The sequence below is a fragment of the Anarrhichthys ocellatus genome, unplaced genomic scaffold (genome assembly GCF_004355925.1).
Source record: "Anarrhichthys ocellatus isolate YVR2014 unplaced genomic scaffold, GSC_Weel_1.0 scaffold23, whole genome shotgun sequence".
NCBI lineage: Eukaryota > Metazoa > Chordata > Actinopteri > Perciformes > Anarhichadidae > Anarrhichthys > Anarrhichthys ocellatus.
This window is the reverse complement of record NW_022280053.1, coordinates 493,085-508,760: the sequence shown is the minus strand read 5'-3', so window position 1 is coordinate 508,760 and position 15,676 is coordinate 493,085. Positions and strand designations below refer to the sequence as shown.

The 15,676-nt window shown below is 42.6% G+C and overlaps 2 protein-coding genes across 2 annotated transcripts in view; both read right to left on the bottom strand.

The window, feature by feature from the left end:
* Window positions 1-3,813: 3,813 nt before the first annotated feature.
* The window catches only part of LOC116390450 (tenascin-like), a 32,659-nt gene continuing 20,796 nt past the window's right edge, over window positions 3,814-15,676 (bottom strand). The window contains exons 11-25 of the mRNA XM_031860162.1: window positions 15,117-15,518; window positions 13,905-14,333; window positions 13,266-13,541; window positions 8,619-8,891; window positions 8,255-8,377; window positions 7,384-7,527; window positions 7,115-7,234; window positions 6,741-6,884; window positions 6,497-6,627; window positions 5,786-5,918; window positions 5,285-5,436; window positions 5,109-5,205; window positions 4,859-5,020; window positions 4,180-4,343; window positions 3,814-3,958 (exon numbers count right to left, since the gene is read on the bottom strand). Of these exons, the coding sequence (XP_031716022.1) occupies window positions 3,848-3,958; window positions 4,180-4,343; window positions 4,859-5,020; window positions 5,109-5,205; window positions 5,285-5,436; window positions 5,786-5,918; window positions 6,497-6,627; window positions 6,741-6,884; window positions 7,115-7,234; window positions 7,384-7,527; window positions 8,255-8,377; window positions 8,619-8,891; window positions 13,266-13,541; window positions 13,905-14,333; window positions 15,117-15,518 (2,861 nt within the window). The 3' untranslated portion in view covers window positions 3,814-3,847. The remainder of the gene's footprint in view (window positions 3,959-4,179; window positions 4,344-4,858; window positions 5,021-5,108; window positions 5,206-5,284; window positions 5,437-5,785; window positions 5,919-6,496; window positions 6,628-6,740; window positions 6,885-7,114; window positions 7,235-7,383; window positions 7,528-8,254; window positions 8,378-8,618; window positions 8,892-13,265; window positions 13,542-13,904; window positions 14,334-15,116; window positions 15,519-15,676) is intronic.
* LOC116390451 (tenascin-like) lies at window positions 10,122-11,703 on the bottom strand. Its single transcript, XM_031860163.1, has 2 exons — window positions 11,256-11,703; window positions 10,122-11,154 (listed from the first exon to the last, which is right to left on the bottom strand). The coding sequence occupies exons 1-2, from the start codon at window positions 11,575-11,577 to the stop codon at window positions 10,838-10,840; spliced, it is 639 nt and encodes a 212-aa protein (XP_031716023.1). The 5' UTR covers window positions 11,578-11,703; the 3' UTR covers window positions 10,122-10,837.

Sequence of the window (15,676 nt, the reverse complement as noted above, 5' to 3'; positions counted from 1 at the left end):
TTCATTCAAAGTCAAAGTAGAAGTACCACGTGTGAGTATGAAAAAAACCACAACCTAGATTTTAAAACAGTCAAAAAGATCATTTAAATTATTCATATTATGTCTGCAGGCTTGAATACAATATTAAAGTATATTTCTTTATACCAGAGTTATCTTCAATCTCAGCACACTGAGCATATGTGTGAGGGTGGAGTGGAAAACAGTGTGTGGAGTGCACTGACAAGGCCGTGAGCAGATGATTTAGATCCATGTTCACATAGTTCCAGGGACTCTGCACCTCAGGGCAGTGCCAATTCAAATATAGCACAAACTCTTGGGAAAAAGTTTCCTTGAAAAACATGATTAATGGCAGCCCAGCGTGTTTCTGCGAGGATGCATGGCGTGACTCATGCAAACAGGGATTTTCTTTTTCGGTAACAGACTAACCTTTGCTCCTATTTGACCTCTATGAATGTAGAGCGTTGCTTTCAGAACATATTTTACACCCACACCCACTTTTCTGGATGTTAAAAAACAGCAGCCAATCATACACGATTAATAAACATGATAAACTGTAATTTAACTGAATAGCAAGCAGACCGCGTGAAGTCAGACTGGTCGTTGCATTAGCAGGTTGCTGAGTTGGCTGTGTAAATTTGAGGCAGCTCTTTGTGCAAACAATGATATAACACTGTGCAAACAAGTTGTATCGCAATGTGTAGCAACACCGTGACAGTTCTGAGAACTGTTGGCTAATTATTTTGGTTCACATGTGTATTGAGGCAGATCCTTGTTGAACTGCAGCCGTACCTGGGAGGTATACATTACCCTATAGGACGCAGCTGCACAGCAGGTTTCTATACGTTAGTTATACTTTCTAGTGAAGATAAATGAAATGCCAACAAGACAAGTCTACAGCGATGCTAACTGTTAGCAGCTAACATTGAGGCTGTGTTGAGGCACCTTTAGGCTTTGAGGTAAATGCTAACACAAGCATGGACTTTATAAATAATCGTCTTTAAAAAAGATTTAAAATACTCATATCAAGCAGACATTGCACACACTGTACATTCCTTCTGTGTATACGTGTATAGGTATATCGTATATGTTGTTTTATTTTATACTTTTCCAATGGAAATATTTATAAATATCCTGTGTGTGTTGTGTGAAGAAGGGGCTGCAACTTGCATTTATTTGTGCAACCATGTGCTGTAAAATGAAAAATAAATTAATTGTGAATTTTGTGAATTTAGTACAAAACGGCCACTTAAAAAACTAGTTAGTGTTTTTCTAAGCATCTGCCAAATTGAGCTTGTGGGTGTCAAATCCTCATTTCACTTTTTTGATATAATTTATGTGTCAATGAATGTAGTCACGCTAGCAGCTAAATGCTAGCATCAGCATGCCAACATGCTGATATTTAGCACGCATAATGTCCATCCACTTAGATTAGCGTGTTAGCATGCTAACATTTGCAGGTATCTTGTCATAAACCAAATTACACAAAATAGTTTCCACCTGAACGCCAAAGGTGTTACAATTCACCATCTGGGGACCATGAATGTCGTACCAAATGTGACGAATGTGAGCGTCATGGTGGTGCTCGAGGAAAAAATCTAGAGGATCACCAACGTGATCAGGATTCATCGTCTGGGCACCGTGACAAAAAAAACGACCAATAGGCAGACATTGCCATCTCTAGAGCCACGCCACCAGAAAGGCTAAAAACAATAGCAATCTAAAATTTCCTTGTTTAGCTTTCTGGAAAATCTGCTTGATTTGGGGATATTTCACCAAGACAACCCATCAAAATACATATCGTCTCTGAACAGGGGCCGCTATCGGCTCTTATCTGTCGTCCTGGTGACAGGAAGTAATCGAGGGTCATGGGAAATATGGTGCTGCTGATTTTGACAAACACAAGTGCCAGACAATTGCATAATCTGATCTCCTCCTAAACATTGAGGGGTAAGATATTACAGATACTCTTCGAGCTTCATTACAAGGGTACTTGAGTCATGACCTCCGAGGCCTCATTTAAAAACATCTCGGGATGACATCTGAGCTCAGCGTTTTGCATTCGTAGAAATCCAGGTCAAGAGTTATTTCTAAATCCTGAACTTCATACGGAAAAGTCCCAGCTCCGTGCCAGCCGACATCTAGTATCTCCTCATTCCTCACAGTCATATTCTGACTACATGTTCCAACACACTAGACCCTCGACAGCTGAGAGTGTCGGGCTTCTCTCTGAACAGCACGAATATACTCAGAAACTTCCTGCTGTGATATGGACTCAACCAAACATTCAGTCCGGGTCCGATTGACCTCGAGGAAGATCGGATGCAGGGAAGATCGGACCAAATGTAGCCATTGAAGTGGGCTTCAAAACAAACATGCTGTACTAAAAAAAGAGAGGACACTGAGGTGGCTGCAGAGCAACACGAATGATCAATGAGGGAGGGTTGGTCGCCCGCAGGATGTTGAAAGACTGGAAAGAACCAGTACTGCCTGCAGCAGGAGAGAAGTAGAACATGCAGATCTTTCATATAAAATTCAATCATCTCTCTCTTAAAGCACTCGTGTTATTTCCAAGAAGTTGGGAAGTCTTCCGACACCAAAGTCTCCCCTAGTTACAGGTGAGGACTTCAGAATCTGGAAGCTAAACTATATGGATTTGAAGTGCAGAGCAAAGATATTGATTTTTTTTAAACCTTGTGCCGCTTGCACAAAAAGGCTCCAAAGGGCTCCAGTTGCAAAAAATAAATAAATAAATAAAGATAACACAGATTTTTGGACTTTGGAAACATGGAATAGATCCGATACATAAATACGAGGCTGCACTAAAGCCAGTCTGGCCGTCAGTGGCCGCCAGTGGCCGTCTAACAGGATTATCAAAGAACAAATTCAAACCAAGGCTTGGTTTCATGCATGTTCATAAAAGTCCCCAGACAGCAAAGTCAATATTAAGAGTTTTAAAGTTTCTTGTTTGAGAGTAACTCCCTACTCCTGCTATACAATTGATAAACTGAAATTTTATTTTTTAGAGGACTGAATGAAATTCTTTTCAAGCCTATAAATAATTCATATTTTTGAAAGCTCTGTAAAATATCATCCCAAGTAGCACAACAACCACATAAAAGTACATGTACATAGAAGTACATCTTACAGTTTTGCATGGAGAGTAAACACTGCCATCTAGTGGCACCGAAGAGGAAATCATATAAACTTGCCTTCTTTCGTTTTTAAAGAGTTCACACACACTTATCAAACCAATGTTTTTATTTGTATTGAAGGTTACAGAACATCTTTCCATCAAAATTTAAATATGAATTCAGTGGTATTAGTGGTCTCCAAATGGTCTCTTGGTTGTACAGTAAATACACGTCATTATATTCATTAAGATGTGTCATTTTCTTAATTTACCCTATAACTCATAATGAACATTGAATTAAATTTACGTTGTTTTAGAGGGTGTGACGCCTTCTGACTATGTGCCCTTGACATGTGACTGATTCATTTACACAATTTTACAATGAATTCCTCATACGATAACGGATGTTTGGTCCCAATAACACATGTACCGTATGTCCATTCATCAAACTCATCGCTGCTTTCAAATATACAATCATACATACGCAACAGTGCCAAATTTGGGAGAGCGACACAAAAAACGGTCCGACTCTGTGCCGTAAATGTCACCAGGTTCATTCCATAGTTTGAATTACATTCAGCATGATTGTCTTTTGTTTTGTGTGGACTTTACAGAATGATTTGATGATGAGGGAACACGGAAGTTCATGACTGCCATCGAGGCTTGAGAGTGTGTGTGTGTGTGGGGGGGCATAGACGATGACGGGAGTTCGCGAGTCTACGATCGCTTTTTTCTGCCCTCAAAATTTCTGAAGTTGGCCGGCCTAATCTTCATCTCTGCAAACTCAATTGAGTGTTCATGGCCCTTCCAGTGGAACCAGTTGATCCCCTGCAAAAAATACACAATGCAAATCGTGAGACATCTAACGCGTCAAGAATCGTCTTTCCTTAAACGGGACGTCCAACAAATCACAAACGTTTCTTTTTAACACCAAAAAAAGATGAGGCGTAAACATTTAAAAGGACGTCAGAAATGTTGGAATAAAATATCATCCCTATGCTGAGCGATAAAAGGAATATCTAAGGCCTCATGACATCAAATGTACGTACCTTACTGTGACTGCTGTCACCGTATTTTCCCATGAGGTTGACACGATGACAGTTTTTGTACCAGAAGGCACCTTTGTACGACAAGGCGCAGTTGGTGACGGCAATGTCGTTGTCGTTGTCGAAGGTGGAGAAGGGTCGACCCTGGTGGTACGTCATCGAGTCGCCTGGTGGAAATGTTTAAGAGCAAAGCTCAGAAAACACAGCTCATTATTCAATTAAAGACTAATAAGTAGTGTCATGGCGGCGTTTCTTTAAGTGCGTTTAGTATAAAGCTTAAGCCAGGAGACAATTAGCTTAGCTTAGCATAAACAGCTATCCTGTCTCCATCTAAAAGGAACAAAATCTCCCGACTGAAGATCAATAACTACACATATCACCTGGCACTATCGCCCAGAAAACGTGCCTAAATTTATATCCCCAAAATCAATCAGGAATAGCTTCTCAACCACAAGACTTTTATGCCTATTCATGGTCTCCTTTGAAAGTTAGGAAGCTAAGGAATATGAATCCATTGTAAGTAAACTTATTTCTACCAACATTTCAGAGTAAATAAAGATGCAACAAAAGAACTCGCCGAGTAAATTGGGTTTCGTCAAATCAACCAAGACTAAAATGTTGAGGATTGTCACTTTAAAGCCTTAATCATTGAGCTTTAGAGGTGCTTTAAAGTAACACCTACCTGCTGTTCCACTGTACGCCCCTATGTAGACTTTATAGCGTGTTTTTGGCTCTGCAATCGTGAGCTTGTCGTACTGAGCGTAGGCCGATTCCCCTTTGTCCCTCATGTCCACTCGCAGCTCATAATGGCCAGAATTCGTGATTTTATGGAGGTTGGAGAGACCTGTAATAATTGGATATGTGTCAGTTGGATAGAGGGGCTGACGTAAGAAAGAGAAAGAGAGGCGAAGGTGAATAATAAGAGCTCTTACCCAGCCAGAACTCATCGTTCATGTTACCGAAGCCAGCGGTGTAGTTCTTCCAATTCCTGAAGAATTCCAACTTTCCATTCTGGCGTCTGAGGAAAACCTGAAGAGCACAGAGCGTCAACGACAGCTTCGCAATAATTATAACAGGTTTCCGGATTCCAGAAGGTTGATTCACTCACCATCCATCCTCCGCCATCAGTGGTCATGTCACAGTAAACCTGGATGGGCTGGCTCTCCTCTCCTCTCACGTAGACGGTGTACAGACCAGAAGTCGTCTCTCCGTTCAGTAAGATCTGAGCACAGTCCTTAGGGCGTCTGTACAGCTGTCCAACTAGAAGCACATATTAAAAAGACATCAGCTGCTTTATCTTCGAGACAGCACACAGTATCGTGTGAGAGTGGAAAGAAAAGCAAAGAAAGGAAAAACAAAAAGGCTTTTCCATCGCTAGCAGCTCAGACAGAATGAAAAGTAAGCACAGGTGCAGTATCACATTAAAGGAAAGGAATTTACGTTGGAAGAAGTCAAATATTTCTATCGAGCATCTGGACAAATCACCAGCTTTCACTGCTACAAAAAAAAAAAAAAAAGTACCGGCAAGTTAACACTGCTTTTCTAGGTGCATACACACAAATAAATAAAAAACTAAAATGTGTGTTCTTGCATGCGTTTTCATCCTTACTTGTAGTGAAGACGGTGGTCACGTGACGACTCCTCTGGGCTCCAGCGATGGCCTGAAGTCTCACGTTGTACTCTGTGGAGCCGGTCAGCTGAGCCATGCTGTAGGAGGACGCTGTCGGGCTGAGCACCACTTCCTGAATCCATGAACGCGCATACACAACAAGACAACAAGACATTTACAAAGAGCAGAACCACACTGGAGGTTCAACCACAACATGTGCACGTTTGGCCTGATTGCTCATCTGTTTTTTATACTGACTGGTTCATTTTGACTTCACTTTGGTATGAAAAACTACTTCTCAGAGGTAAATATTGTATTTTTTACCATGATAATATTTATGTAACAAATTTACAGTTGGTGCCCAAAAAGTGTTGCATTCATGGGCTATGGGGGGAAAAAAATCTAACTTAGAACACAATAAAATAAAAACACGTGAAGACCGTGAAACATATTTTTTTGAGTGTCGTGCATTCAAAAGCAGATTTCAGATGTCCGAGTTTCCTTGAATGCACCAAAAAATAAAGTTTTTATTTGATAAGTGATTCCTTGACGGTGTAAACAGAGAACAATGAAGTTATATAAATCCATAACAGGGTGGCATGCTTTTGGAAAATTGTCGTCAGTAAGCATAAATTTATGCAGTCTGTGTTTTTTTAAGGTATAAACAAGAAGAAAACAGCAGTGATTGGACTGATGCGGGGATGTACGCACCCTGATTGTACCATCAGCTGTGGAGAAGGTGAGCGTGTAACCAGTCACAGCAGCCTGCGGAGGTTTCCATGTGAGAGTCCCACTGTCAGTTTGAATGTTTACAGCCGTCAGATCACGAGGAGGATCCACATCTGAAAAATACAACAACACACTGTAGATTTATCATTAATCAAAATAAGAATCAATACAACATTGAGTTTCAGGGCTTCTCTCTCTCTCTCTCCCCCCCCCTCTATGAGCCTACCGGTGGTGAATTCAGTAACGGCAGAGTCGCTCTTCTGAGCTTCCTTCATAGCATGTACTCCAACTGTGTAGTGGGTTCCTGGAACCAAGGAGCCCATCTCAAACTCCACCGTGTTCCCAGAAACATGCTCCACCATATGGGACACTGTAAGGCAGGACACACCCACCAATCAATTAACCAAACGTCACAGTATCAAAGCAAAATGTGTCAATCACACACACTTTGACACACACTGAAAGAAAAACTGTTTCACTTGTGTTCTGTACAAACATCTTCTCGGTTCAACCTGTTTACTTTCTCCATTCAAGTCAAAATCAACCAGGATTGAAATCTTAAGGAGTGCAGATAATAGATAGAAAAGAAAGAGATCACACCTGTATCAGCGGTGTAAGTAATGACGTAGCCATCAACAGTGGCCACAGACGGCTGCCACACCAACAGGGCTGAGGTGTCGGTGACGTTAGCTGCAGCCAGACCCTGAGGTCTGTCCAAAGCTGGAGGACACACAGAGACAATTCAGTTTACTAGGAACAAGTCAGGGTTCCTAGTAGTAGTAGTCTGACACAGACGTGTTGTATAATAGAAGAGGAAGAAGAGGAAGAGGAAGAAGAAGAAGAAGAAGAAGAAGAAGAAGAAGGCCAACCTGTGATTATAGTGTCGGTGCTGGGGTCACTTTCCTCAAGACCCTTCACAGCACTCACAGTCACTCTGTACACTTTTCCGGGGGTCATGCCGGGCAGCAAAGCCTCAAACACGTCTCCGTCCGTGGTCATGATCAGTGGGCTTCCTGTGGAGGAGAACAGAGTAAAATATGGGTCCTGCACTAAAAAACACATGTTGTACATTACAAATGATAGAATCATTTGATTTGATGATTTATCTGCAAGTGCACTCCATAACTAACTCTTTTATAGTTTTATATATACAGTATATCTCTTATTTTTTTTTACTTTCTCAATTTACAGCATAAGGAGGCTACTTATTTCTGTCCTCGTGATGCTGTAACAACCAAATTTCCCAAATTCCCTTGATGGGGATCAATAAAGTATTATATACTTGATCATCAACCAAAATACTGGACAAATTAACTATTCTTTGCTTTTCAGCGCACTATTTTATAGTTCTTATTATTCTATATATGTTTAATGGTTACATATCTTTTCTGTTTAATTCTCTGTCTGTCTGAAGCACTTTGTAAACTTGTTTTGATAAATGCATTCAAATAAATTATTATTAAAATCAATAGGAGGTGGATAAGCACAATCTGTCCAATAGTTGTCAAGAAAAACTAAAACGTCATCCTCATTGTGGCGCCAGAGGGAAATTCAGATGATCAACAAAGTCAATAGGATTCATCCTCTGGGGATCATGAATGTCTACACAAAATGTCATTGAAATCCAGCCAATAGTTGTTGTGACATTTCAGTTTGATCAAATTCAACTCCAGCTGAACTGTGAAAGTGAATTAAAATGTGGAAATAAACCAGCAGTCATCTGACGGATTGACCTCCTACCTCCTTCAAAGGGCACGTAGGTGATGCGGTAGTTATCCACCGGAGAGCGAGGCATGGACCAGTGAACTACAGCCGAGGACTCCGTCACTTCAGAGAAGCTGAGTCCTCTTGGAGTGCTCAGGCCTAGTAAAGTATAGATGGATATGCACAGGACAAAACAAGATGAGTTAAAGTGAAGAAAATGTGTCCAATAACATCGCAAGAAAGGAAGACGCTGGGAGGATCCATCAGAGTGAGACATGGAGTGAAGCCTACACCAGAGGGATGAAGATGATTAGTGGGACTTCAGTTCTCATCTCTCCCAAAAGCTTAGTTGTTAGTTTTAAACTGCATACTTTGCTGTGTTGTTTGCATATACATATACCTGTCTGAGCAACCCCAGTAATAGGTTGGGAGCGTTGGTCCAATGTGACGCCATAGAGCTCGATTTCATACTCGGTGCCGCTCATGAGTCCAGTTAAAACCTTGGTTCGGTCAACGCCGCGGACGCTGTACTCTTGAGGGTGAGCTAATCTTTTGCCGTCTCTTATTTTGATCACGTATCGGTCGAACAAGTCTTCGTCAGCCGTCCACGACAGACGGAAACCGTCGGCCATGATGTCCGAGACAAAGAGATGCTCCACCTCCAGCTCAGCCTCTGGTTAGACAAGGAAAACATAACGTTGCAGTGGGATTTGGTGCTTTTATCCCCCAGCAATATTCATCAACTTCAAGTATGGAAGAAGTCAGGAAATGAGCAAGAAGGTTTTTCCAGGCGGCAGCCACCTCCACATCTGCCATGCTCAGGCGTCCGTTAGTGTAAAGCAGTTAAAAACCCCACGGCACACGGGCAACAAAGGTTTTGGCGGATTAAAATGTCAAGATGCTTTTTGTAAATGTTTATTGACGTCTGTTAACCGGGGTCACGTTCCTTAAAAGGCTCTAAGGGCTCTGTTGGGACGGATTTCGACAAACGCCGGTTGAGACGAGGGCCCCATGCGTCTTCGAGGCATTCAGTGCATTCAAAGACAACGAAACAAATGAGATTAGAAGTTAAATCAACTGACATGTCATGCTCAGAATGTCTTGTTGATTTATCAGTGTTTTCCAGCGTCTGATCATTTAAGTTTTTTTTCTTTAAACCCGATTGATGAAACCAGCATGGAGAAGAACAAAAGGTAGCAGCTTGGTGAAAGTAACTTTAAAGTCCACAGACGTACGTGTGGCGCCAATCAGAAATCTGAAGGAAAACACATTTTAAAATATGAACACAAACAAAATTGCTTGCTCATATTTTGGGAGCTTCACATCTCGTCCTCCCGGTGACGAAGCAAAACGCTTAAAAGTAAAGAAAAGTGAGATCGTAGTGGAGAAGAGTCGTGTTATAAATCAGAGTTAGGGTTAGGTCACGGAACCGAGCTGCAGCCTCACCATCCAAACATGGCGGTGAGCAAACTTCGCTGGATGACATCTTTTATTTTAAACTATCAAACAAAAAGCATGAATTTCAAAGCTATATATAGACCAGCCAGGGTGTGATGGTGAAACTTCAGTTTATCGATCACGTATTTACAGTAGTAGACACTGTTTTTTAGTAAGAGGAGGGGCCTTGCGGTGCACTGTGAGTGGTACCTGTCACAGCCACTGTAGTCAGAGGCCGAGAGAGAAGCCCCGACTCTGACACCCCGGTCAGCCTGACCTCATAGCCTATGCCGGTGATGAGGCCCCAGATGTCCAGGTGACTTTGGTTTCCTGGCACAGTGAACTCCTGAGGCTCCAGCAGCCAGCCAGAGTCAGTCACCACTATGTGAAAACGGCTGAAGCCGCCACTAGAGGGGGCTAATTCCTCCGGCTGCTGCTGCTGCTGCGGCGGCTTCACCTCCCACGACACACGGAAGCCGTAGGGGGTTATGTTGGAAATGGCCAAGTTTTCCACTTTAGGCAAAGGAGCTGAAGAGGAGTGTGTTTGATTTATTTATTTTTTCGTGTGGAGGGGGAACAAGATTCCGTCAGGAGGATAATGTGTGCAAAGATTGCAAAAGCATGTCATAAAATCTGTTCCTCCTGTGAGGGTCATCAGGAGGCAAAACGATGGGAACATCTGAATATAATATTAGTAGAAAATGGATGCAACCTCTCTTTCGTAACGCCACATTTTGAAGCTTGGATTTAATATCTGGAGCCATAAAACCAAGGCAAGAACGAGGATGTTACAAATCTCAAGATTTGAAGACAGAAACATCTTGTACAAAAGTGACTTTTGTAGTCAACGCGGGCATCGACTGGTTATTAGTGGAACTGCATCTTAACACAATTTCGGCTTTAGGTTTTAGCACAAATCATCAGCTAACAGAAATAAATATTAATATTATTTGGGGTTATTAACTCAAATTATCTCATGCATATGCTACCAATATGTGCTCATGATGCATGTCAAATTTGCTCTTATGAAAACTTACAACAATATTTATTATCTGCAGGTCTAAAGCTTGAAATGCATAGAGAGATATTCTGGTATGTTAAGATGATAGCAGGAGACACATTTCCCCAAAAGCTACTTTAGTCCTTTAAAGGTTTTGATGCAAAACCATTTTTTACAGACAACTACAAGAGACGCGAGTTTGAGACATGAGTAAAATACGTGGTACCTGTGACGGCGTGGGCTAACACAGAGGGAGTGTGGCGCCCATGAGAGATACCGTACAGTTCAATATCATAGCCTGTGGCGTCCATCAGGTTAGAGATGGTAAAGTTACGGGCTTCGCCGGGCAGTCTGAACTCCAGCGTATCAGACTGCTGCTCGGGGTCACTGACCCGGACAACAAAGCCATCAAAGTGGCCCGACACAGCGCTCCAGGACAAGCTGAGGTTATGTGGGCTCACAGATGAAGCAGCTATGGGCCCCAACTGTGGGACATCCTCTGAACAGAAAAAAGAACACGGCCTTTCAGTTATGCTGTGCTGGTTGAATCACAATGTGGTTGCAGTGCCAAAAAAGATAAAAATGCATGTAATGTGATACCTGTTGTAGCTACATCAAACAGGGGCTGCATGTTCTGGCCCCCGGCGCTGGCGTACAGCTTTATGTTGTAGCTTGTGCGCGCTTTGAGGCCGGCCATGACCGTGGAGCGCGCGTCTCCTGGCAGAGCGCGCCCCATCGCCTGCGAGGGCAAAGCAGACTCTCTGACTTCTACTATAAAGTTATCAAAAGCCTTCTCTCCTGTCCGCCACGACAGAGAGAATCTGTCTGAGGTAACGTTAGAGACAACTAGCCTGGACAAATCAGGCTCTTCAGCTACAAAGGGGGGGAGAGAAAAATGTAAAATATGTTGATTTATGGACATAGAAAGCTTGTATTTGTCTCCATGTATACAGGCCCGAGCCAGATCTGATAATAGGTGATCCTATTCTTTGTAATACACAAAATCAAAATACCTGTTGATGCAACAATACTGACAGCACTGGTTCGGGATCCCTTGTACGTCCCGTAGACGTAGGCTACATAGTCAGTGCTGGGCCTGAGCCCCGTTACGTCGTGGGACTTTACACCGCGGGATATGTTATATTCCTTTTGCGCCGTCAGCCAATCAGAATCAATTATCTCCAGGATAAAACCATCAAATTCTCCTTCAGTGCCGTTCCAGGAGATTGAAAAGCTCTCTGACGTTAAGTTTGAGATATATAGTTTGCCAACAACTGGTTGATTCACTAAAGAGAGAAATCATTATTAGATTTTCATTAAAAGACAATTTGCAGAACACATTCTAAAAGAGGTGATAAACTACTGGTAGCTCAATGGTTTGATTGATCACATTAAGATGTGTTACAGGACACTCAGCACCACCCACTTGCAATTGCTGATAGTCTGAGTAGCTTAAAAGATTAAATACATACATATGTTTTTGCAAAAGGTTTAACTTGGCAGCTTGACTTTTAAATAAATTATGCCTATTGCTTTTATATATATATATAAAAAAAAGAAAAAGATAAAAGGTGAAAAAAGCTGAAGAATACTGGCCTGCAGGTGTTTATATTAATGTGAAAATGCGGCAAAGGAAGAAATATAATCGTATAAAATATCTCTTTCATGCATGTGGAGGGAGATCTGAGATCAATTCTGTTGCACCAGAGTGATTCAAAGCAGAGGACAGCTCCAAAGAAACTTATAAAAACATATTTTCTACATGCGATGACAAAGTCAGTTGCTTGCAAAACGTGCAGCAGATAAATGAGGCATCATTCAGATGTAAAACAAGGTGGCGTCACTGTAAACCTCACATCATATTATCAGCTTTTTACCTTGATAACGACAAGAAGGTTTAATCATTTGCCACCTAGCAGTTAAAAAGGAAATGAGGATATTTACTTTGAATCAGAATCGACAAACTGATCTCACACGAGCTAACGGAGCTCGTCACACAAAAAAAATCAAAACGTGTGAGCACATCCATGATCCCTCAAGGTTAATCAATTATTCACTGAATGAGTGTTGATGGGATGAAATGAGATGGTCACGCTGTCGCGGTGCGACTGGGCGTGAAAGTAGGTGAAAGTTATTGGTTTTTCTTTTGCAATCATTGCAGCACATCAGCGTCAAACCTCAACCACGATGCAGGGGACGGTAGAGGGGGAGGAGGGGGAGGGGCTTCATGCACTTCGGTATAACTGGGATGGAGGGAGCGGTTCGGGGGTAAGGGTGAACATTTGAGGGGCGTTTGCTTTGTTCAGTGATGCGGCACGAGTCCTCATCACCCTGCCCTCTCTCAGCTGGACAGAAACAGTGGCTGGAGGGTAAAGAACGGTTAAGTTGGACAGCGACGACAGGAATTAGGTTATTGTGTCGTTCTCGTTTCATGCAGCGTGGACGCTCCACTGTGAGTGGGGACAGCAGAGGTTTCGAGTGTCTGTGTGTGCTTCACAGACACCGACTGAAATGGAAAGTTATAAATCAAAAAGGGAAAGAAAGTTAAAGAGTTAAGAGGCCAAAGAAAAACAAAAACAAAAATGCTGCAACGCTGCGAGTTGCAGGTACCTGTGGTGGCTTCAGTGTACACGGGTTCAAGGAAGGAGCCCTGATACATCCCAAACAGGCCAACCAGGTAGCTGGTGTTGGGATTCAGCCCGGAGATGCCCAGGCTGAAAGCGTCCCCGGACAGACTGAGGTTCTGGCTCTCTTCGAAATTCTCCAAGTTTGTTACCTCAATGACAAAGCTGTCAAATTCCCCCCCGGTGGGGCTCCAGGACGCAGTGAAGCCGTCCCATGTAATGTCAGAGGTGGTGAGGTTCACCACCATGGGCTTCAGCTCCTCTGGTAGATAGACAGATCAGAGTGGGGGGGGTCAACTGAATGGATAGATGGACTGTAAAAATGACTCTCGCATAACTTTCCACAATATTCGTCTCACAATAAGTGCGACTGAGAAGTTGGGCCACAGTGAGAGAAAAATTAATATCAGAATTCAGGATTAAAGACGAACTATTCTGAAAAAAAGTACCAGAAAAATGTCAATGAAATGTTACAACTTTTTTCTCAAAATAATATGACTTAAATATGAAATAAATGTATTTGCAGCCCTATACTCAGAGGTAAAGCAAAGGAACATTTGGGATGAAAGAGGATGACGGGTTGTGATGAATGCCTACAAATAAAGAAAACATTTGCTCCATGTACCTGTAGTAGCAAAAACTTTGAGAGGGAAAGATCGCTTCCCTTCCACCAGCCCTTGCAATGTGATACGATATCGTGTGGAGGGGGACAAACCCTCTATTTCAGTGTCCCTCACACTTCCTGGTAGTGTGATCACATGAGCTTGTGTCGCCCCTGACGCCGGAGCACTGAGCTCCACCAAAAAGCTATCGAACGCCTCGTCAGGCGCCGACCAAGCTAGGCCCACACTGGTGGAGGTGACGTGGACCGCGAGGTCCCCCAATACGTCCAGGCTCAAGCTTTCAGGCTCGGCACCAGAGCTCGTGGTACCGGCATCGGGAGTGTTTAGAGGACGGAGGGGATCTGGGTTTTGGGCTGCTCCGATATCCAGAGCAGTTGTTGGGGCATCTTTGATGCTCAGCATAAGAACATCTGGAGAGGTAGGCTTGGGTGCTAATGTGAATAAAAGCAGGTTAATGAATGAATTTGTCACCAGATCTGTTGATGACTGAAAAACAAACCTGTGAAGAAGAAACTGGGTTAAAATAAGAACAACATATTGTAAAGTTCAACTAAAATAATTCTGTCCTTGACAACCTTATTCTCTGATTTTCTCGTCTCTTATCGTCCCAGTTATTTCCAGGACCGCAGACTTTATCATCAAGCAACAGCTCGGGCATTAATGGCGCTAGAGGCAGCGCCATTAATTCTTGAAGCCTTTTGAGTAGTCCACCAGAGTGGAAGTACACAGTTGTCTTCAAATAGAAGGTGAAGCCATGCACAGCCACTTTCATTGCTGCTGTTCTAAAGAAGTTCCGAGTCACTTTTTATTTGTCATGCGAGTGACATATGTTGTAATTTTGCTGGAGGATAATTTAATTCTAAAATGGAGACGATGAATGATGCAGATGGAATGAGCTTTCAGAGAGCAAAATGGTTGCATTTAAAAGCCCAAATGCAGGAGGAAATCGGGACGGACGGCATCTGAACTGTAGATTTCTTCTTGTATTTGAATTTTAGGAAGCAACATTCTGCTGCCGTACTGAAGCCTCGTGAGATGAGGTCAAATGAGTTTTGTCTGTTAGGTTTGCCTTCATTCGGTCATGCATGATGGAAGCTATGATCTCAATGAGTAAAATACCAGCATGCAAATCATACCGCTAAACAACTATTCGTCCTCTATGCAAAATGAAAACGGGACAAAGTGTCCCTATAAACTAAAAGACGAGCTTATACCTGTGACTGCAACAGCTTCAAGTAGCGCAGATCTTTGGCTACTGGTAATTCCGTAAAGTTTTATTTGATACTCAGTCGATGCATTCAGGCCCTGGATTCTAGAGCCAGTGGCATCTCCAGGAAGTTGGACCTCTCTCGCATCCCATAATCGCTGAGTGTCTTTATATTCTACTGTCAAACTATCATAGACGCCGTGAGCCTTTAGTTTCCACGTGAGGTCAAATCCATCAGGCGTGATGCCCGAGATTGTCAGCTCCCCGAGCTCGTCCTCAGGCTCCGTCCCGACTGAGAACTGGGACTCGGAGGGGTCTAAATACGCAAAGCTAATGACATTGTCCTCCGAGCCTGTGGCGGTCATTAGCTCACGGTCGTCTGATTCAGCTAAATAAAATGTGAAAGAGGCTACAAGAAAAAACAAAAAGGCACAAATCAAGAAAGCATCATTTAGGTGTAAGTGCATCTCATTTTCTTGGTGTTCGTTGGCAGCAAAGTCTTCAAATCTGTGGTGTTCATCCATTTATAATACACCAACTGAATACTGGTGGACTTAAAAAACACTA

Coding starts and splice junctions, on each gene's coding strand:
- LOC116390451 (XM_031860163.1), bottom strand. CDS start 11,577: ATGTCCATAAATCAACATATTTTACATTTTTCTCTCCCCCCCTTTGTA. Junction 11,155..11,255: donor GTTTGATGTAGCTACAACAG/GTATCACATTAC, acceptor TTTTCTGTTCAG/AGGATGTCCCACAGTTGGGG.